Here is a 21,782-nt window from a genome sequence, read left to right as displayed (position 1 = left end):
TATTGTCATTGTGTTGGTCTGCTGGTCAACCCTACGCCTTAAGAGGAAAGCGTCCCTTAAAGCCGATACTCTATCTCCTGCTGCAGCTGTACGACGCGTTCACTATACAGAACCATGCCTGGTGGAGAGTGTAATTGGCAGGAAGTACGCGTTAAGTGATTGAATAAAACGCGCTCAAGTGATTAGAATTAAGAGAGAGAGAAAATTATAATCAAATGCGGGTAGGAGTGTTGGACTTTCCCAAGGGGAGATGCGCTGAGCAAACCTTCGTAAAGATTGTCAAGTGATACTCAATGTTCATTTCATACCATAACCAGGTCAAATAGACATCCCAACAGTCTGTGCCCTAGGTTTGCCTTTTTATAGACATCATGGCTCCTGTCGCAACAGATATATCCAACAATGTGGGCGTTAAGGTGGAATCTTCTCAAGGCTCCGTATTGGCAGCCAAAAAGAGAAAGATGGTCAACGGATCATCACAAGAAGCTCCTTCATTTGCTGATACATTAAAAAAACTACAGGAAGAAGCAGAAGCAACAGGAGAGAGTAGCACTGGAGAAGATTTATGGCCAAGACCAAATTTGGATCGAATCGATCCTTCCGGTGATCACATCGTATTCCAACAGATTGATATTGAAGAACATACGCAAGCTGGTCAAACACCTTCTATTCGAATGTATGGTGTGACCGCAAAAGGAAATTCAGTCTTGGTTCACGTTTACGGTTTCAGACCATACTTCTATATCGCTGCTCCTCGTGGCTTCAGCAAAGGGCATTGTCTCGAATTCCAAAACAAGCTAAACGATTTGTGCGGAAACAGGATAGTGCAATCAATCGTCCTTTGTAGCAAAAAGAGTTTGATGAACTATAGCGGACAAGATGATGTGGCCTTCCTAAAGATTACCATCTCCGATCCTCGACAGTTGCCCAAGGTCAGAGGAGCTTTAGAACGTGGTGAAGTGGCTTTCCGAGATCTTATCAAACAGGGAGATAACACTCTGACATACGAGAACATCGCTTATACACTACGATTCATGATCGATCTCAAGATCGTGGGTATGAATTGGCTGCAAATTTCAGCCGGCAAGTACAAAATCCGACAAGGCGAGCAGAAAATTTCAAGAGCTCAGCTGGAGATCGATTGTGAGCCAGATGCTATTGTTTCTTTTGCACCTGATGGAGAATGGTCAAATATCGCACCTCTTCGCGTTTTGAGTTTCGATATCGAATGTGCCGGCAGAAAAGGAGTTTTCCCTGAGCCGCAAGAAGATCCAGTCATTCAAATTGCGTCCATGGTGACAAGACAAGGAGAATCCGTTCCATTTGTCAAAAATGTGTTTACGCTCAACAGCTGTGCACCGATTGTAGGTTCTCACGTTTGTAGTTTTGAGAAGGAATCCGATATGCTTGAAGCATGGGCACGATTTGTGCAAATTGTCGATCCTGACGTCGTTATCGGGTACAATATTGCAAATTTCGATTTCCCATACTTGATGGACCGAGCAAAAGTTCTCAAAGCGGGCAAGTTTCCCTATCTAGGTCGTGAACTACAGACCAAGACAGAATGCAAAGATACTCACTTCTCCTCGAAAGCATACGGAACGCGTGACAGCAAGCATACTGAATTGCAAGGACGTATTCAGTTGGACATGTTGGAAGTGATGAGACGTGATTACAAATTACGTAGTTATTCGCTCAATGCCGTCTCCTTTGAGTTTTTGGGAGAACAAAAGGAAGATGTGCATTTCAGCTTGATTACCGAATTGCAAAATGGTGGACCTGAAGCACGAAGACGTTTGGCCGTTTATTGTTTAAAGGATGCCTATCTACCGCAGAGATTGATGGATAAGCTGATGTGTTTCATCAATTACATCGAAATGGCACGTGTGACAGGTGTACCTTTCAATTACCTCTTATCCCGTGGTCAACAAATCAAAGTCATTTCGCAATTGTTCAGAAAAGCTGATGCAGAGAATTATCTCGTCCCTTCATTCAAAGGTGAAGGTAGCGAAGATCAATACGAAGGTGCAACTGTTTTGGAACCGAAGCAAGGCTATTATGATCGACCTGTGTCCACGCTGGATTTCGCCTCTCTATACCCTTCCATCATGATGGCACACAATCTCTGTTATACTACATTGGTTACCCGAGCGATGATTGAACGTTTGAATTTGAAAGAAGGAGAAGATTACGTCACGACACCCAACAAGAATTGCTTCGTAAAAAGTAGCGTACGCAAAGGACTTTTGCCTACAGTCTTGGAAGATCTATTGACAGCACGTAAACGTGCCAAAGCAGATTTGAAAAAGGAAACCGATCCCTTCAAACGTGCTGTGTTGGATGGTCGTCAATTGGCTTTGAAAATCAGTGCAAATTCCGTTTATGGTTTTACGGGTGCAACTGTTGGTAAATTGCCTTGCTTGGAAATTTCCATGAGTGTGACTGCATACGGTCGTGAAATGATTGAAGCAACGAAAAAGATGGTGGAAAGTACGTATACGATCCGGAATGGATACGAACATGACGCAGAGGTAATCTATGGTGACACGGATAGTGTGATGATCAAGTTTGGAACGGAAGATCTGAAAAGGGCGATGGAATTGGGAAGCGAAGCTGCTGTCAAAGTATCAGAAACATTCACAAAACCAATCAGACTCGAATTCGAGAAAGCTTATTGGCCATATTTGCTTATCTCGAAAAAGCGTTATGCAGGATTGTATTGGACCAATCCTGACAAATACGACAAAATGGACACGAAAGGTATCGAAACTGTTCGACGTGATAATTGTCGGCTTGTACAGACGTTGATCGATACATGTTTACGCAAGATGTTGATCGATCGTGATGTCCAAGGAGCGGAAGAATTCGTGAAACAAACGATTTCGGATTTACTACAGAACAAAGTGGATATGTCTCAATTGGTCATTTCAAAACAACTTGCAAAAGCAGATTATGCGGCCAAGCAAGCGCACGTTGAGTTGGCAGAGAAGATGCGCAAGCGTGATCCTGGAAGTGCTCCCGCTCTGGGTGATCGTGTGCCTTTTGTGATCGTTAAAGGTGTTAAAGGAGCTGCTGCATATGAAAGAAGTGAGGATCCGCTATATGTGCTAGAACATGGTGTGCCAATCGACAGTCGATACTATCTGGACAATCAATTATCCAAACCTCTCATGCGTATTTTCGAGCCGATCATGGGCAGTAAAGCAAGTTCTTTGCTAAACGGACCACACACTCGAGTCGTACAAAATGTGACGTCCAATGTGGGAGCATTGATGAAATTTGCGGTGAAATCTTCTACCTGTTTAGGATGCAGAACACCTCTCAAAGATCCAAAGCAGCCAGTCTGTGATCGTTGCAAGCATAAAGTGCATCAAATCTATGCGGCTAAATTGCATGCTTCCAATGTTGCCGATCAGGAATGGGCAAGGATGTGGACGACATGTCAACGTTGTGCAGGAACGGTAGCAAGTGATGTTCTTTGCTCAAATGCAGATTGCGTAATTTATTTTCGTCGTAAACGTGCACAAAAAGATGCAGAAGAAGCGGCAAAAACATTATCACGTTTTGACGTAGCATGGTGATTTTGTTTGAATTATCATGATTTTTATTTATTATTTCTTGTATTTACAATATGCTTTTCAACCGAAACCTATGTACTTTTATCCCATCGCATTGTCTTTTTGACATTCAATAATTTATTTCTTCACGGAAGAGCTACCTTCTGGCTTTACACTGCTTGACTTCATTGGCGGACTTGAGATTGTTGAGCTGTAGCTGTCTTCTCCGCTGTCGCTCTCACTTTCTGATGAGTTATCGCTTTCGCTGTCACTGATGGTCACAGATTCAGCGGCTTGTCTTGGTCTTTTACAATTATCCTTACTGGCCCTTTCTTCTCCTTCAGATGCCTCAACTTCGATCGGGGCGGTGTTTGCGATGATCCAATCAAGCTTCTGTGTGAAGGGAGTGGTCGGGTCAGTAAATTTTGTCTTTCAGATTTCACATCTACCTCACTTCTTGTGCTGCCATCTTTGCCCGTTGCAATTCGTGCACTTTATGTTTGAATTCCTTTTTCTTTTCATGACGGTTTCTTTCCAACTTTCCCGCCTTCGCATCAATCTTGCTCTTCTCCTTTTTGTATTCATTCGTGGCAAGCTCGATCTTTCCTTCAAAGTCACGAATAATTTCCCTTTGCTCTTGTTGCATGATGATTTCTGGTGGTGTTCCACGGTCTTCAGATTTTTTTGAAATGTGATGGACTTCTTCTTCTTCATCTTTCACGGAGGTGGCTACCGATTCGGAAAGATCGAGCACTGGTGTGTCGGTGGAGATTGGGGGGACTTTAATCTTGCTTGTCCGGTACACGGGAAGAGAGTGTGATCTACCCTTAAGCTGTAATGGCAAATGTTAGCAATGTGTCTGTGTAAGTAGGGTTAATTTCTGTTCACTTACTCCATTTCCTTTTCGATGTGCGTCACGTTTGCTTGCAAATTTGCCATCATTCTTCTTAAGCTTCTTGTGATGGTTCGATGCCTTATCACTGTGTGCAGTTTCTGTCCTTTTCTTCGAGGTGCTTTGGGATGCAAAATGAGGTGCAAAGCGAATTGGTGAGTCAGAAGAAAAAATTGCATCTTCTTTGCTCTTTGGCTTCATTGCTTTGAAGCAAAATGTTTCTAAAGCAGGGCCATCCTTTTCCTTTCCCAGTGCAAGAGTGATTACGTCCTCGTTTTCGAGACCATGAAACAATTTCATGTCCAAATCAGTGGAAGGTAAGCCACTCCGACTGGCATTCGGTGCGATCACATGCCCAATCTCGTAATCAGTTCCAGAGATAGTAAACTCTCTGGTCACCATTTCAGTACCTGAGCGTTGTAATGTGAACCAGAACTTTTTTGCAAGTCCATCAAAAGCCTTGCAGCGAATCAGGAAAGCCAAAGTTAATGAGTGTGGCAAGTAGAAACAACAAGAATCTTCACCTCGAGTTGGACTTCGATTGATTTGTTCTTCTTTGAGGTAACGAATCAATCGATGCTCAAAAGAGATGGCTGCAACTCTTACTTCGACATTCATAGCTATCATCTTTTAAAAGTCAATGAGCAACATGATGATGAAAGAATGAATCCTGGAGGATGTGTTGCCAAATCCAATGTCTACCACACACACATTTCATCAATAGCACATCATTTCGCATTTGAGACCCACATTCCACGACACAACGGACGAAGCAATGCTCATTTCGACTTTCACACACGTTTTCGCCAGAAACTGAGTAGGCTGAGTTCATCAATCAGCTTTCACAAAGCTTAATATGTGCACTGATACCGTGGTGTAGCGGATTTTGCAAGTAGCGGACACTCAATAATGGTGACTGTGATGCAATGATGCTGACTAAGCTTACTATGCCTAGGAAGTTATCGTTGCTGCATCGCGGCACCGCGTTTGCATTCAGTGAACTTTCATCCGCAGTGTCAACACGTGCTAAGCTTCACCCAAGCTTTTGTGCTGCTGCGCCTATAGCCAAAGAATTAGAAGAAAGGCAAACAGTTCTAGTGCACCTTGTCTGCTGCTATAGTGCGCGCGCTCGCGTATAAACTGTAGGCGAGAGTGCAATTCTGCTTAACTGTTTGGCCTGCGCCTTACGTACAGCTTTAAGGATGAATTGTGATTTTTGCTTTTAGACATTCTTCGTCAGTTCAAGGTTACCACCATCCGACATTACTCATTTCCACCTCGACCTTCTTTTCGTTTGTGGCCCAATATGTCGCTCGTCGCTCCTGATCCATCGCAAAACTTCAACCACATCTTGCGTTTGCTCAACACAAACGTCGATGGTAAAATCAAGATCATGTACGCCTTGACAAAGATTGGAGGTGTCGGTCGTCGTTTTGCCAACTTGGTCTGCAAGAAGGCTGATGTTGATTTGAAGAAACGGTAGGTGTCTTTGAATTGATGGGAATTGGAGAAAAAGAGGAAACACCAAACGACTTTTCAGATATACTCACACTCCTTTTATCTTCCTTATAGTGCCGGTGAACTCAACTCTGATGAACTTGAAAGAATCGTTCAAATCTTGCAAAGCCCTGCCGAATTCAAGATCCCAACTTGGTTCTTGAACAGACAAAAGGACATCGTTGACGGAAAGTACTCTCAAGTTCTATCCAACAACGTCGACTCAAAATTGCGTGACGATATCGAACGTCTCAAGAAGATCCGTGCTCACCGTGGTATCCGTCACTACTGGGGTCTCCGTGTCCGTGGTCAACACACTTGCACAACCGGACGTCGTGGACGCACCATCGCCAACAAGAAGAAGTAAATTGATTGTTTTGTTGGATTCTGTCAAAAGGCATGCAAAATCGACTTCGACTTTTCATCATCTCTTTCGACCGATCTAGCTCGACTTTCTTCTTTTCGGTTCTCGTTTCATTGCAACATTCATCCAGTATCGACACCTCGATACGCCATCACGACAATCTCGCACATCATATTCTGTTCTAACAGCGCGATCATATCGTATGTATACACTACTATGCGGACCTCTCCATTCAGTGGGAGCTTATGCAATCAAAAGACATTTCAAGCATCGATGGGGACAGGTATTAAAGTGTGTAAATTGAGAGAGAAGAAGGGTATATGGCTTTTGCCGCTGTTTACAGGTGAGAAGAGTGGACCTTGGAATCAGCTTTCCAAGTGGGTGTTCTGGTACGGGTGAATCGCAAACCGTTGATAAGCCATTGTCGAGTCTCTGCAGGATCGATGACTGTATCAATTTCTGCCATGGTTGCCATATTTTGCGCTTTGCCACGTTGATACATCATATCGACCAAGGATTGGAAGAGATCATCACGTTCAGCGCCTTCTGCAGCTGCTTCCAGTTCTTTACGCATTCCCAAGCGTACAGCACCTTCGATTCCCATTGCTGCAAATTCAGCTTGTGGCCATGCAACGCTGAAGAAGTTGGCCAAAGTTGAGCCGCCCAATAGGGCTTGAGCGCCTAGACCGTAGGCTTTCCTTAAAGTGACTGTGAAGAGGAGTGAAAAGAGATGAAATATCTGTCAGCTTTGAGTCTTAAGTGTTTCCAAGTTAGATACCTACCTCCGAATATCCTGCCGCCATTATGACCTTCTTGGAACCCTGTGATTGCAGAGAAGAACTCTGCAAAAGCACGTAAACCTCCTTCCTTTTCTGCTGGAGTGCCTACCATGAAACCAGGAGTATCACACAAGATCAAAAGATGAGCAGCTTTGGTTCTGTGAAGCATATTGACCAATCGAGTGGCTTTCTTTGCTGATTGTACGTCGATTGCACCACCCAAAGGTGAAAGGACGGAGGAAGCCAAAATTCCGATTGGCTGACCTGCAAAACGTGCTAAGCCTGTCACAAGGCTATGACCCCATCCATTGCCTAATTCAACAAAAGTGTTATCATCCGATAACATTTCGATCACATTTCTTACTTCATAAGCCCTTGTCCTTTGTTTTGGTAAAGCTTTGCGAAGGTCTTTTTCATTCTTTGTATATCTCCAATGTGGACTTTCCAAAGGACCTTGGAAAAAGCCGATCAATTGCTTGATTACCACGCTTGCTTCTACTTCCGTTGGAACAACGATATCATAATCACCGTTCTTGAAATGAATTTCAACACTTCCAACATCTTGCGGTGCTACTTTACCTAACCCTCCTCCTTCTATCATTGCGGGCCCTCCCATTCCTGTTGAAGTAGCTCCACGCTTTGGTGCATCTTTTGCGCCTCCTTCTGTTGCAACAACAATATCACATGTACCCAATAGTGCCGCATTTCCAGCGAATGTATACCCATTCGCTAATCCAACACTTGGATAGCCACGAGCTTGTATTGCTGCTAACAATGCAAAACTTGGAGTATCCAAACCACCCACTTTCATATTCACCAAATCAACATCGCCCGGTCTACCGCCACCGCCTTCAGCATAAACAATAACAGGAGCAGGGTTTTGTAAGATCGAGCGGAAGAGACGATCAAGCTTCAAATGATGGAAATGACCTTGCGTTCCCGCCAGCACCATATAATCATAAATGCATAAAGCACATCTTGCATTCGAAGCAGATTGGAATTCCTTTTTGTCAAGCAATTTTCCATTCACCGTTGCCCATCCTGTAATCACTCCATCATTACTTGTCCTTTCACGTAATTCTTCTTCATCTGTTCGAGTACGTTGAGCAGCAATTGCTAAATCTCCCCATTCGATAAATGTACCTTCATCGATCAAACGTGCTACATTCTCTCTTGCCGTCAGATATCCTGCTGCTTTTCTACGCTTTACAGCTGTTTGTCGTACTTCGTCTGATTGTAGCTGTCGAGTCTTGAGAAGTTCCTCCAAATCAGGTCTTAAAACACTCGAATCTTCTTCTTCCTCTGCCGCGATATTTGCTTGATCGTTCTTTTGATCTTTGTCATTATCAGAAGATTCGACAAATACGATCGCATCACCTTCATTAATAGAAGATCCTTTCTTGGCTAGAATCTGTCTGACAGTTCCTTGTGCTTCCGCTCTTATAACATGTTCCATCTTCATACTTTCTAACAAAGCAACTTCTTGTCCTTTTTGTACTTTTTGACCAATCTCAACGCTTACTTGTGTTACCAGACCCGATAATGGCGACTTGATCGATTGTTGTCCTTCTGGCGGTGCATTGGAAGGTGAAGCACTTTGGTGATCCTCTTGAGTGCTTTCAGATCTTCCATTAATACTTGCACTGTCTTGTTGCAAAGCTTGAGCTGTTTTGAACAGACTTTCAAAGTTCTGCTCGATGAATCTTGTATGCACATCCCTATTTGTTCGTACAGCTTCATCCTGTAGCAAAGATCGAACAAAGAATAAATTGCTATCTGCCCCTTCGATTACGCTTGTGGCCAAGGCAGCATCTGCCAATTGAACAGCTAGAGGATACGTCGGAGCTGAAAAGATGACCTTTGCCAACAGAGAATCAAACAACGGTGTTTGTTGGTAGAATCGATGACCGATTGGAGGATGTGCACTTGTATCGATTCGAATATTCGGTCCGCTTGGCAAGTTGAAAGAAGTCAATTTCCCACTGGTTGGGATCACATTACCATCGGGTAAGAACTTTTCTGCATTGATTCGGGTTTGAATTGCTGTCCTGGTAGGAAGTACATTGTTTTGCAATCCTAATTCGTTCAATGCACATCCCAAAGCGATGCGTAATTGTATCGCAACAAGATCTTGACCTGTGATTGCTTCTGTGATTGTATGTTCAACTTGAATGCGTGGATTGATTTCCATAAAGAAGAACTCTCCCGTTTCGGGCAGTAGCAAGAATTCAAACGTTCCAAGATTTTTGTATTTCACTTCTTTTGCCATCCTTAGTGATGCTTTAAGGATCTGTTGGCGAACTTCTGCTGTCAATGTTGGAGAAGGTGCAATCTCGATCACTTTTTGATGCCTTCTTTGAATCGAACATTCCCGTTCCCATAAATGTGTGACACTGCCTTTTCCATCTCCTATCACTTGTACTTCTATATGTCTTGCTTGCGATAAGAATCGTTCTGCATACAACTTCTCATCTCCAAACGATGCTTTCGCTTCACGAGCACAAGCTGCAAATGCTTCATCAACCAAATTCTTTGCATTCGGTTGTGAGAGATCGACAACTCTCATTCCTCTTCCTCCTCCACCATTGACAGCTTTAATGATCACTTTAGCATCTCCTTTTGATTTGTTTTTCAGTTCAGCTGCGAATGATTGTATTTCAGCCAAGCTAGCATGATCGCCTGTGGTACTCTCCAAAGTTGGAACATTGCATTGTCTTGCCAGTCTTTTTGCCAGCACTTTATCGCTTAAAAGGCTCAATTGTTCCACTGTTGGCCCACACCAAATCATTCCATTTTCTTCTACCAAGCGTGCAAATTGTGGTGATTCACTCAAGAAGCCATATCCGGGTGCGATACCCCAAATATCCTTCTCTTTTGCCAATCGAACGATTTGTTCTCCATCTAAATAAGCTCTTGGTCCTATACCTTGTAGAAGCATACGCTGTTCTTTTGGTACGCTGGTTACGTGTAATGCATCTTCTTCACCTTGAGTATACAAAACAAAAGGAATGAATTGTACGTTTGGATGTTCAGGTCTTGGAAATAAGAGAGCGGTACGTTGAATGCGTAATGCTATTTCACCTCTATTTGCGATCAATAGTCTATATTGTTTAATGGCTGATTAGAATAAAGTATAAGTCAGTGATGCTGTTTCGCAGTGCTAGACATTCTACTCACCTCCATCACCATTGGACGCCATTGCTGCTTGTATTTTATGATGTTGGATAGATGTCATCATTGTTTCTCAAACTTCCCCACGTTGATCGGTAACACGGAATTGCAGTGAACCGAGAATGCATTTCAGCTTATGTAATCAGTCACCGTCTTATTAATCCGCCGTGGCTGAACTCTTTTTCTTTACTGGCGCCTGGCGCTTGGAGCGGGTGCAATTCGCATTTGGTCATGTCGTTGTTTATGGGGTAGGATATGACTCAAATCCTGGGCGGTGCCGTATAGGATAGACCGTAATAGTAGACGGATATGATGCACCGAATAAAAAACAGTTGGCCGGCATGACGCATTACAAGTGTTGCTTTGGTGGTGGTTGTGATCTTTTGATTCATGAGAAAATTGTATATTAAGCGAGAATTCATTTCATCACTTCCGTCAAATCAGATCAAAGAAATGATTTCTCACTTTACAAAATCATTCTTACCTTCCACCATCATCAGACAACGTCCTTTCTCCACTTCATCATCAAAAATGAGTCAAACATTATCAGCCGAATTCGGAACGGCACATGTGGCACATGGTGTTGGTCGTCTAACACCAATGATCATGAGCAAAGCAAAAGGTGTTCATGTTTGGGATGAAAAGGATAACAAATATTTGGATATGACTTGTGGTATCGGTGTGACAAATCTTGGTCATTGCCACGAAGGCGTTACCAAAGCAGCACAAGAACAATGTGCAACAATGGTTCATGCTCAAGTGAATATCGGTTTCTCAGCTGCTTATTTACGTTTATTAGAAAAGTTCTTACCTCATTTGGCAAACGTACATCCTTCTCTTGATTCAGTGTTCTTATGGAACAGTGGAGCAGAAGCTGTTGAAGCAAGTGTTAAATTGGCTCGTGCTGCAACGAAGAAACAAAATATTATCGTCATGCAAGGATCTTATCATGGTCGTACGATGGGAACAATGGCAATGACAAAATCCAAAACAATTTATGGTTTAGGCTTTGGACCTTTGATGCCTGGTGTATTCTCAACTCCATTCCCATATTATTCTCAATTCGGATTGCCAGAATCAACACCTCAATCTGAATTAATTTCATCTTCATTGCATCAACTCGAACTTGTTTTGGCTCAACAAACAGCACCTACCGACACAGCCGCAATCATCTTGGAACCAGTTCTAGGTGAAGGTGGATATGTCCCTGCTCCTGATGCATTCTTACACGGACTACGTAAGATTTGCGATAAATACGATATCCTATTGATCGCCGATGAAGTTCAATGCGGTATGGGTAGAACAGGTAAGATGTTCTATTCAGAATACAGTGGAGTTCGTCCCGATATCATCGTTTTCGCAAAAGGTATCGCAAACGGTTTCCCATTGAGTGGTATCGCAAGTCGTAAAGAATTGATGGATTTGCAAAAGCCAGGAACGATGGGAGGCACGTATGGTGGAAATGCAGTCGCATGTGCAGCTGCAAGGGCAGTTTTGACAGCGTTTGAAGAAGAGAAAATCTTAGACAACGTTGCCGGAAGAAGCAAGCAAGTCTTTGACTTCTTGGACAAATTCCAAAAGACACCTGCCGGTAGTGTGATTCAAGAAGTTCGTGGAAGAGGAGGATTGATGGTTGGCATTCAATTTGCCAATCCAAAAATGCAAGAAGCACAACAAGCTCATTCAACTGCAGGCTTGAATGCAAGCTCACATAACACAACAGCAGCTGAAGCATGGCAATATCATCCTTCTGACGCAGGTGAACAGCTAGCTCCTAAAGTTGTACAAGCATGCATCAAGCGTAAGATGTTAATCTTGAGCACAAGTTGCTTCGATGTAATCCGAATGATTCCACCACTCAATGTTACCGAACAAGAAATGCAACAAGGATTGGAGATCTTTGCTGAAGCTGTAACGGAAGTTGCAGCAGCTGCAGGTGTTAAAGGTGCTTGATATATGATGTACTCCAGAATAAAGAAGATCGAATGATAATGTATATATAGTCTATCACAGTTCAGGGTAAATGTCGTGTCTGCGTTGATCCCAAAGGGGCATAGAACGACGAGTCTCTTTCAGCCATTCTAGATCAACATCAGCAAGGCAGAAGGTAGGGCGATAGGGTTGCATATCAGAGCATTGTGCGATTATCGTTCCAAATGGATCCACAACCATTGCGTGACCCCAAGAGGTTCTACTTGAGCCTGCATGGGTTCCAACCTGTGCAGCAGCCATCACATAGCATTGAGTCTCGATTGCCCTACTTCGTAACAGAACTTCCCAATGAGCTGCTCCCGTCTTGACCGCAAATGCGCTAGGATACGTGATAATTTCGCTGCCTTGTCTACGAAGGCGAAGTGAGGCTTCTGGGAAACGTATATCGTAACAAGTGAGTAATCCCGTCTTCCCTAGAGGGGTGTTAATGGGCTCTTCCATCGATTGACCAGGAACAGTTGTACTGCTTTCGAGTATAGTGATACCGCCTTTGATGTCCACATCGAAAAGATGATTCTTTCTATACCGAGCTTGTATTTCACCTTTGTTGTCTATTACGAGTTGTGTGTTGTAGCATCGTTTTACGTCTTGAGGAATAGGTTCATGAACGCCGACGCTTACCCATATCGAAGAAGACTTTGCGGTGGATTGAACACCCTCTACGAATGAAGTGATATCCTTGGATTGCAATAGCGAACCGACGGATGAACTTGGAGCAATGAAGTCAGTTGCTTCGGGCAAGAAGATCATCTTTGCTCCTGCTGTTGCGGCTTGCTTGATCAATTTGAGAGAGACTGCCAAGTTCTCAGCAATGACGCCGGTAGAGGACATTTGTGCGATTGCTGCTAACGTCATCTTGAATGTTGATGATTGGAAGGAAGTAAGTCAATATCTAAAGGGAAGATATAGAATGTATGCAAGTGATACATTAACAATTGTATCCTTAAATCCGCTTAGCGTTTACAGGCGTGCACTCCACACTTTTTAACGCAGGGCGTAGTGTGTATTGTGTAGTGCTGCTGCAGATCGATTGGGCTTTAAATTGTTGGTCGCCTTTTGAACAACAACCATCATCATCATCATTCAAACAACCAACATTCAAACGCGACGCGAAGAAAAGGGGGAACAAATCCTAACTCTCAATTTTGCCGTAATGGCTACAACAGCTTCGGTCTATAATGCCAGTCGAACGACAAGACAAGTTTTAAAACGTCATCGAAAAGATGGACCAAGTTTAATCCTGCATTTATACGTAAACACTTTTCGATTTGAAAGACAAAATGGTGCATTCTTATGCGAAAGTCCATTGAAAAATTTGCTATACTTTATTCGTGATCAACGTGTTCCTGTGGATTTAATCGATATCTTTGATGAAGCTAGGATACCGTTCTTCGAAGGTTGCTTGATCGTCGAAATACACGATCATCGACCTCCTTCGGATAGCAATAAATCCACTCTACCGCCTTCACATCTAGCTCGTTTAGCAACTTCAGAGAACGAAAATGGTACGCCTTCTTCACGAGCATCGCCTTCAGCCAATCCAGAAGGAAGCAGTAGCAGGATAGATGCATCCATACCTATTTCCGAATTCACCACGCGTTCACTTGGCGGGAATTATGGCTTTTTCAGAAGGGATGGAACTTCACGACAAGGTAGGGATGAGAATGGTGCAAATGGGGCATTCAGTCCAAATGTGTATCGAATCGTTCTTTATCCCACTGCCGAGACACTATGGAGTGACCTTCGTTATTTGGACGAAACTGAAGGACAGGGGATGTGGTCGGATGATGATGTTTTGCAGATCGAGAGTAGAATCTTGACTCTCACTTCTCCTCCATTATGCCTCACGCCCGATCCTCAAGCTAGTAGGATTGCCAATTTGATGATGAGCGCAACTGCCCTGCCTGCTTCTTACTCGCCATTGTCGACCGCACCTCTACCTTATCATCGGCAGGCAACCAAAAAGCGTGGGATCAACAGTATCGAATTGGAGCTGGACAAATCGAGAAAGCGAAGAAGGGAGAAAGTACTTCGTCTTATGGAACAAGGAAGTTTGTTGCGTGCCAAAGATGGGATTATGGGCGGCGCACCAAGTCATACTGCCAACTTTGGTCGGATTGGCTTTATTGAGCGTTGGAGGGCGAATAAGAACTTGGAACAGAGCAAAGCGGCTCGTGTCATCGAGAACAAGGACGGTAAAGATGACGCTTCTGCACGTAGTGGAAGTATAAGCAAGAAGAAAAAGAAGAAGAGCAAGACGGAAGAAGAGCCCGAGCCTGAGAATTCGCCTACACCACCACCTCAACCAAAGAAGAAGATGAGTAAGAAGAAAGCACAAAAGGAGAAAGAAGAACGTGAAAGATTGGAGAAAGAGAGAGAAGAACGTGAAAAGGCGGAAAGAGAAGCAGCAGCAGCAAAAGCAAAAGAAGAAGAGAAGGGTAAGAAGCCAAAGAAGATGAGCAAGAAGAAAGAGAAGGAACTGGCAGCGAAAAAGGCAGAAGAAGAGGCCGCAGCGGCGGCGGCAGCGGCAGCTGCAGCAGCTGAAGCAGCCAAGAAGAAACGACCTGCTAAAGGTAAAAAGGCAAAAGCATCCGAAGCAGACGTGGCTGGGGATGCATCAAGTGTCAAAGCTGCCAATGCAAACACTCCGAAACAAACGACGCCCAAGCAAGCGAATAAGAGCACCCCGAAGAAGTCAGTTCAGCCATCACCGAAGCAGACAGCGCAAAAGAAGCCAGCATCTCAACAGAAACAAACGCCGCAAATGCAACCACAAATGCCACAACAGAATCAGATGGGTAATCAAGGAATGCAGCAGCAGGGTATGCCACAACAGCAGCAGCAGCAACAGCCGACGATGCAACAGATGCAACAAGCTCAACAGTTGCAGCAGCAATTCCAACAACAGATCTTGCAATCACTCACGCCTCAACAGCAACAGCAAGCCATGGCTATGCTCAGTCAACAAAACATGGGCAATGCGTTTGGAATGCAACAAAATAATGGAAATAATGCATTTGCCAATCAGTTCAATAACTTGATGCAAGGTCAAAATAACAATTTCCAGCAGCTTCAGCAGCAACAGCAACAACAACAGCAGCAGCAACAGCAACAGCTTCAACAACAGATGATCATCCAACGGGCTTTGCAACAGGCAGGCCTTCAACCTCAGATGAACGCTGGAAACAACTTTGGTGGGATGAATTTGCAACACTTGCAGGCTTTCCTTGCTATGCAGCAACAGCAACAACAGGGCAACAATGCAGGCCAACAGCAACAACAACAGCAATCTACCCAAACATCCAATCAACAAACAGGAACGGACGGATTGCAACAATTCAATAATCAAGAATTACCTGTTGGCATTGGCCTGAACAATTTACCACAAAACTGGGGAGGAATGAACTGAAAGGAGAGACACACAGTCGTGTATGAAAATTGTACTTTTAGGTTACCTTTACAATGTACAGAATCTATTATCCTACATGATGTTTGAGGAAGGCATCCTTTGGATATTATATAAGCGTGTATGATACCGCGTGCTGTCAATCATAAAGTCGTTATCTTTAGCATGCATGCTTCACAGCGCCGAATAGATAAGCATTCCTCACAAGCTCGATGAGACGATTGGCTTGATAAGACAGCCTTGCCGGATGCGATCCCCCACTTGCTCTTATCTCATGATCTAAATCCTCCGAAAGCGTTCACTGTATCCCCCAATGCTAGATAGCGCACGTTTGGGACCCCCCGTGTTCATTTGTACAGGCCTAAATATAGAACGATAAGAGACACTTCAAGCACGTCATATGTGATCTCATCAAGATGTGAGCAAGGCGAGATAGACACAAATGTCCCGATCGATGGAATGATAAACGATGAAATGGAACAATGAATGAACTTTTATACCAGCCATCCTGGAGTTGCACGTGTTCACACCTTAACGGAAAGGAGTCCGCGGTGAATATAGCGGATACAAAAGTGTCTCGGCTAAATTATGATTCTACCCCTCAATCGGTTAAACGCTTTCTTTTTAATAACCGGCTGCAAAATAAAGTCATAAAAGATGTCTTCTTTAGGCGAGACAAAAGAATTAAAAAAGGAAATGCATGCATACTCCAGATAAAAAAAACTCTTGTTTGATTGTGAAGATCTTGTTGTCCCTCAAAAAGTTTAACCATGCTGCCTGCCTGCCTGCTTTTGCTGCCGTGCGCCGCGCTGCGCAAGCCGTCGCGTATTTTTCGAATTTAAACGAAAAATAAAAAAGGCCGAAAAAAAGACTAAGATAGGGAGAGAAGCAAGCAAGCGTTCTATTCATAGATAAAAAAAAACAAACAGACAAAAGAAGCACTAGAACAAATCACTTTAGATTAAAGTCGGATTTGATTGGCTAAGACGGAGTTGTACTATTCATCTTCTTCTTCACAACAATTTAGAGATATTTTTGCATTTTCCAAGGTGAATTATCATTTAACCCCTTTTCCTCAAATATTTGATCGGATGGTTCTTCCGTGCCTTAACTAAGAAGCTCATAATTTACGTCTCCGTAATAAAAGTCTCGGCACCCGATATCGCGAGATAAAAGGATTGATAATCGATCAAACGGCGAAAGTGCCTGAATTAAAAAATGTGATTACAACCTAAGTGGCGCTGTAGGCGAAAATGCAGCCATAAGCGTAACGCATGGTGAATCCATATGGTATATTATTATAATAAATAATAATTAATAAAATAGATAGCCAGTGTCCTTTCGCCTTTGAACTGATAAGATTGCGTTAAAAAAACTAAGGGCGGGCGCTTAAGAGAGTTGAGTGATTGATTGATTAAAAATTATAATCAAAGTGTGTGTGCTGCCTGCCTCTTTGTGCTGAGCGCGCGCACATTAACAGTACAATCAAACAACGGTTTCATAACGAAGGATCCTATACTCCAATCAATTAAATGCAAACACACAAACGGATACCGGAATCTGATCAATACGAAGGCTTAACCTCATTTATGGTTCATCATCTCTTCTTTCATCACCCGCAACGGATCTCCTTGTTACGCCCACCAACAAAAGATACTCTTGGCCGATTGGATTACAGTATTTCATCTCTTGCCGGAACCGAGTGGACGACTTTTGATCGAGTACGGCTTATCCATTTCCGCTCAGCAAAATCTTTCGGCTCGATAAAGTTTTGATTGGCTAAAGGAAAAAAAATTAATTCTTTTCCATCACCTCCGCCATCAAAGCAACATCTCTACCCTAATCTCTTTATTGAGACCACCCTTTCAATCCTTCTTTTTGAATGGCAATCTCGCCTCGTGGACCTCCAATGGCATCAGGTGGTCCAGGCTTCGGACGACAAGCTTCTCCTGAGGAGCGTGGTCGTCCTGTTTCAAGATTCGTATTACCAGCAGTACGAGCAGCAAGAAGTTCATCACCTTTACATCATGCATCCGCAAGGACGATGCATTCACTCAAAGATGGATCACATCGTTTTGGGATAGGACCTAGCGGTTTACACGGATCTCAACATCCTTCTTTGCCATCTTTGAACAGGCTAGAGGTATCTCCGCAAAGATATTTCATGCCAGGATCACGATTACCACCGCCACCGCCTTCTTTGCCAACACATTCGGCTGATTCGAGACATTTGCATTCGCCACCTTCACTCGGCGGTTCATCGCAATTAAGGTCTACTTCACATGATCGGATAGGTTCTCATGCCATAAGGTCAATGAATGGTCCACCTTCCGTTCGTCATGGTTCTCCTTCTTCTTTCGCCTCAAAGAGTTTCTATCCTCAACCACACCATTTACCCGATCATTCCGCAAGCGAGCATTACGTACATTCAGGTAGTCCGAACGGCGTAGATCCTAATGGCGATATTCGTAGCAGATATGGTCCCATCGAAGGTATGCCACAACCATCGACTTCGAGTAATGGAGAAAGTTTAGCACTTCAATGCGCCAATTGCGGTAGCACAAGAACACCTCTTTGGCGTAGAGGGCCGGATGGAAATACGCTTTGCAATGCATGTGGATTGCACTTTAAAACCCACAATAGCCTTCGTGCACCGCCCGAACCATCATCAATTCATCATTCCAATGGCGTGTTTCAACGTGAAGAAGAGGCAGACAGATATGCATATCCTAACCGAAGTCCAAACGCATCATTCGCTGAATCTTCAAAGCAGCAAGAGGATACACGAACCGGTAGTTGTCCTGGTGGCGGGCTGTGTAATGGAACTGGCGGTCATGATGCATGCAATGGATGTCCCGCATACAACAACACCCTCTCTCATGGCGGAACACGGAGGAAACGTACAAAGCTGTCGATATCTGATGGCACGCATGTTCATGGAGACGATGAATTGGGAGCCCATGCATCAGATACCAGTGCTTTTGATGCTTCAACAGCTGCTTCTGATGAAAATGACATTAAGAGAAGTGTATCTATTGATGGCAAAATGAACGATGGATCAAAACCAGAAGGCGATGATGCATCGGGAATAGGTCTGAAATGCACAAATTGTGGAACAACCACAACGCCGCTTTGGCGTCGTGATGATGACGGGAATAATATCTGTAATGCTTGTGGATTATATCAAAAGTTACACGGAACCCAAAGACCAATCGGAATGCGAAAGACGGTGATCAAACGTAGAAAGCGTATTCCTGCTGGTGCACTTGCGGCGGCCAAAGCAGCAGCCGGATCACCGCAGGCTGGTGTACCCCCTCCATCTTTGCAATCTCAAGCGGCAGAATCCGCGGAAGCCAAAGGGAAGAATGGAAATAACGCTCCTGAAGGTCCTATGACTGAAGCGCATCGCGAAGCTGCCTTTGCATTGATGTCAGTCGGAAGAGGATCTACCAATAACGGTCAAGCTGAATCGACTGTTTCTGATGAAGCATCAACATCACCTAATCTTGCCGGAGTGAAGAGAAGACAGAGTGAGATTGGTGAAGAGACAGAGGAGGTGGACTCTTTGGAGATCGACGGTGGAAGCAATGCACCTTCTGCAGTAAACGCCAACGGAAGTACTTCTGCAGCACCGCACCATCATCATCATCACCATCATGTGATTCCTCATGCACATCATGCTCACGCTCATCACCATCACCATCATCCAGTCGGCGTGGCACATGGTCATGCACACCATCATCATCATCACGTTCCGCCTTCAACACAAAAACATCATCACCATCATGGATCGAATGAGCCCGTTTCTATCGACCAAGTAGCTTTGCCAGCTGCGTTGACGACAGAGCAAAAGATCGCTTGGACACGAGCACTTGAACGTAATCGCGAAGAGCTGTTGACAGAACGAAAGCGAATCGATGGATTGGTTGCACGTACGGAAGAATTATTGAATGCTGCCAAGAAGGGAGAAGTTGCGCCACCAGAACAAGCAGAAGCAGACAATGGTAGAAGAGGTTCATTTGAACGTAGAATGAACGATTTACCCGTGATTGCTGCTGTACCTCTTTCGCGAAGCAAGACTGTCACACCACCTGCATCACGAAATGGCTTGCGTCCGCTATTGAAAGCCACACCCAAAAATGCAACATCTTCACAGATTCCTCATTCGGTTGCTACAAGTCGAACGAAACCATTTGTTTGGGGCGCTTTTCCTCCTACTGTCAAACCTGCATCTGATGTGCAAAAGAGAATGTCAAAAGCAAACAAAGTTGTACATGTCGGCAGAAAAGCAGAAAGTTGGAATGGTGATGGTGCAAGTAGTGAAAGTAGAAGCATTCGTGGATCTGTTGTATCTCCCATCAGTGCTCCTGCAGGATCTGTTAGTGGATATGCATTGGACGCACCTTCTCCTGGACCTAGTATGGAACAGACGATGAATGATGTTGCAAAGTCACCTAGAAAAGCAATGCAATCACTCAGTGAGGGAGCAAGATCGAATGATACAGATGCCAGCAGTACCGCACTCAAAGATTCATCAATGGTTGAAGATTTAGAGGAAATCGATGAAATTGAAGATGATGAAGGAAGCGAAGAAGATGAACAAATGGAAGATGAAGAAGACGAGCGTTTAGCAAGGGAAGAATATCAAAGAACATACGGTGGCAGAACGATGGAGACAAATGGAGATTGGAACGGATTGGCGAAACCGTTGAAGAGAACAGGGGATATGCGTAATAGTAGCGCAGGTGAACGTGCTTTCCAAAGTGGCATTTCAATCAATCATGGTGGAAAGCAAAATAACACAATTAATACTCAATCCGAATCCATCACTCAAAAAGTACAATGATAGATGATATTCCTGAATAACCTCTCTCTTCCTCTTTGTACATCATATTGGCACTTTTGTGCCTGCATATAAACTACTATACTGTAGTGTATTATACAAAAGACCTATTGCTTAATGTTTATGGTCATCTACATTATCAAAAGTGTTGAGTGAATTGTGTTTTGACGGAATGCGGACTTTAGAAGGGCGGAGTATAGTGTTTTTGACGCTAAAGCCGTTGATTGCGATCCTGATCGACTCAGCAGTTGTAGTGCTTAGAAAGCGGTCCCGTGCTTTGAATGTGATTGGACTTTCTTCTTCTTGGCTGAAAACCACAACATTGATGAGAGTACAAAGGAACAGAGGGCGTTTTTATTTGTTACAGTATGGAAGAAGTCATATATTCCTAATGCTCTGGCACGGATCCGAAAGAAGGGTAATTGAAAAGAGAGAATAGAGGATTAGGTCAAAATAGAGATGCTACGTATGTTTCATCTTGCAAATAAGAAGAAATCATTCAATCAAACTACCATCATACCTTTTACAGTCAAAATGATCAACGTAAAGAGGGTACATACATTCTTACCACGTAAGTTTGAACTATTTGATACGAGAGTGCAAGAAGAAGAAGATCACTTTCAACAAACATTTTATGCATCCATCATTCATTGTGATGCGCTTGATGAATATGCTAAAAAGGTAGCTATCTTGACAACGACTCCTTTGGGAGTTATGAGACCGATCAAAATCTTTTATGATTGTTTAAACGTCTTACCGGAAGATAGAGATGAAGGAACAAAAGTTAGCCTGAACAGCTCTGTATTCAAACAAGCCGTTCTTTATACGTTTCGAATCTTGGCATTCCTGTCTTATACAACATCTTATGAATCAGAGCAATTACCTTATCTCATCTTACCGGCAACGAAAGATGGTCAAGTAGATTGGGAAGGAATCGAAAGAGCAAGTAACTTACCCAATGCCATTCAATTACAGGATGGTATCGTAGATTTAGAACAAATTGGAGATCGTGCAATCTTTGAAGGCACACAACCTTGGACAGATCGACCTTTTATCCCGATCAAGTTCAGGACAGATATCAAAGCTAAACAAGATCCGGCAACGAGCAAGAAAGAAACGAATGTCGTCAACATTTGCTCCAAAAAGTTTGCTAAAGTGGACTTGAGCGTGGTGAATTTACAAGGACCCCTGTTGGAAATGCGAAATGTTCCACCTTCTGTCAATTTTCTCATCAAACATAATGTCAAGTTACACAAGTATTCAACATTGCCTGCGCTATGC

General features: G+C 43.6%; 8 protein-coding genes across 8 annotated transcripts; 5 read left to right on the top strand and 3 right to left on the bottom strand.

The window, feature by feature from the left end:
- Positions 1 to 270: 270 nt before the first annotated feature.
- FA14DRAFT_159741 (putative DNA polymerase delta catalytic subunit) lies at positions 271 to 3,719 on the top strand. The gene has a single exon (XM_025498360.1). The coding sequence runs from the start codon at positions 372 to 374 to the stop codon at positions 3,579 to 3,581; it is 3,210 nt and encodes a 1,069-aa protein (XP_025358235.1). The 5' UTR covers positions 271 to 371; the 3' UTR covers positions 3,582 to 3,719.
- On the bottom strand, positions 3,696 to 5,076 carry FA14DRAFT_177211 (uncharacterized protein; the record flags this gene model as incomplete). The annotated part of the gene is made up of 4 exons (XM_025500725.1): positions 3,696 to 3,950; positions 4,012 to 4,310; positions 4,383 to 4,389; positions 4,450 to 5,076. 4 exons carry the CDS (start codon positions 5,074 to 5,076, stop codon positions 3,696 to 3,698), a joined length of 1,188 nt encoding a protein of 395 aa, XP_025358234.1.
- Positions 5,077 to 5,755: 679 nt separating this feature from the next.
- Positions 5,756 to 6,597, top strand: FA14DRAFT_170693 (putative RPS18A-ribosomal protein S18.e.c4; the record flags this gene model as incomplete). The annotated part of the gene is made up of 2 exons (XM_025500291.1): positions 5,756 to 5,928; positions 6,022 to 6,597. 2 exons carry the CDS (start codon positions 5,756 to 5,758, stop codon positions 6,311 to 6,313), a joined length of 465 nt encoding a protein of 154 aa, XP_025358233.1. The 3' UTR covers positions 6,314 to 6,597.
- Positions 6,549 to 10,320, bottom strand: FA14DRAFT_142626 (ClpP/crotonase). Its single transcript, XM_025497181.1, has 3 exons — positions 10,267 to 10,320; positions 7,093 to 10,206; positions 6,549 to 7,018 (listed from the first exon to the last, which is right to left on the bottom strand). The coding sequence occupies exons 1-3, from the start codon at positions 10,286 to 10,288 to the stop codon at positions 6,648 to 6,650; spliced, it is 3,507 nt and encodes a 1,168-aa protein (XP_025358232.1). The 5' UTR covers positions 10,289 to 10,320; the 3' UTR covers positions 6,549 to 6,647.
- Positions 10,321 to 10,729: 409 nt separating this feature from the next.
- Positions 10,730 to 12,276, top strand: FA14DRAFT_130967 (putative 4-aminobutyrate aminotransferase). Its single transcript, XM_025496922.1, has one exon. It carries the CDS (start codon positions 10,792 to 10,794, stop codon positions 12,211 to 12,213), a length of 1,422 nt encoding a protein of 473 aa, XP_025358231.1. The 5' UTR covers positions 10,730 to 10,791; the 3' UTR covers positions 12,214 to 12,276.
- On the bottom strand, positions 12,268 to 13,107 carry FA14DRAFT_142619 (putative NIT2-nitrilase; the record flags this gene model as incomplete). Its single annotated transcript, XM_025497180.1, has 1 exon — positions 12,268 to 13,107. One exon carries the CDS (start codon positions 13,105 to 13,107, stop codon positions 12,268 to 12,270), a length of 840 nt encoding a protein of 279 aa, XP_025358230.1.
- A 209-nt stretch (positions 13,108 to 13,316) lies between these two features.
- On the top strand, positions 13,317 to 15,791 carry FA14DRAFT_170689 (uncharacterized protein). Its single transcript, XM_025500290.1, has one exon. The coding sequence runs from the start codon at positions 13,406 to 13,408 to the stop codon at positions 15,659 to 15,661; it is 2,256 nt and encodes a 751-aa protein (XP_025358229.1). The 5' UTR covers positions 13,317 to 13,405; the 3' UTR covers positions 15,662 to 15,791.
- Positions 15,792 to 18,152: 2,361 nt separating this feature from the next.
- Positions 18,153 to 18,917, top strand: FA14DRAFT_118823 (iron transporter biosynthesis regulating transcription factor; the record flags this gene model as incomplete). Its single annotated transcript, XM_025496314.1, has 2 exons — positions 18,153 to 18,357; positions 18,730 to 18,917. Coding segments are annotated over 2 exons (393 nt in total), but the record flags the coding sequence as incomplete, so codon positions are not given.
- Positions 18,918 to 21,782: the final 2,865 nt, after the last annotated feature.

This window comes from Meira miltonrushii, assembly GCF_003144205.1.
Source record: "Meira miltonrushii strain MCA 3882 unplaced genomic scaffold FA14scaffold_1, whole genome shotgun sequence".
Lineage (NCBI taxonomy): Eukaryota > Fungi > Basidiomycota > Exobasidiomycetes > Exobasidiales > Brachybasidiaceae > Meira > Meira miltonrushii.
This window is presented reverse-complemented; position numbering and strand designations above follow the sequence as displayed.

What these genes read in the sequence shown, in the direction of transcription:
- FA14DRAFT_159741 (XM_025498360.1), top strand. Translation starts at nt 372, where the DNA reads ATGGCTCCTGTCGCAACAGATATATCCAACAATGTGGGCGTTAAGGTG.
- FA14DRAFT_142626 (XM_025497181.1), bottom strand. Translation starts at nt 10,288, where the DNA reads ATGGCGTCCAATGGTGATGGAG. An exon ending in GGCGTCCAATGGTGATGGAG is followed by an intron (nt 10,207 to 10,266) that starts GTGAGTAGAATG and finishes TATTCTAATCAG; the next exon opens with CCATTAAACAATATAGACTA. An exon ending in TGGCGGCAGGATATTCGGAG is followed by an intron (nt 7,019 to 7,092) that starts GTAGGTATCTAA and finishes TCCTCTTCACAG; the next exon opens with TCACTTTAAGGAAAGCCTAC.
- FA14DRAFT_130967 (XM_025496922.1), top strand. Translation starts at nt 10,792, where the DNA reads ATGAGTCAAACATTATCAGCCGAATTCGGAACGGCACATGTGGCACAT.
- FA14DRAFT_170689 (XM_025500290.1), top strand. Translation starts at nt 13,406, where the DNA reads ATGGCTACAACAGCTTCGGTCTATAATGCCAGTCGAACGACAAGACAA.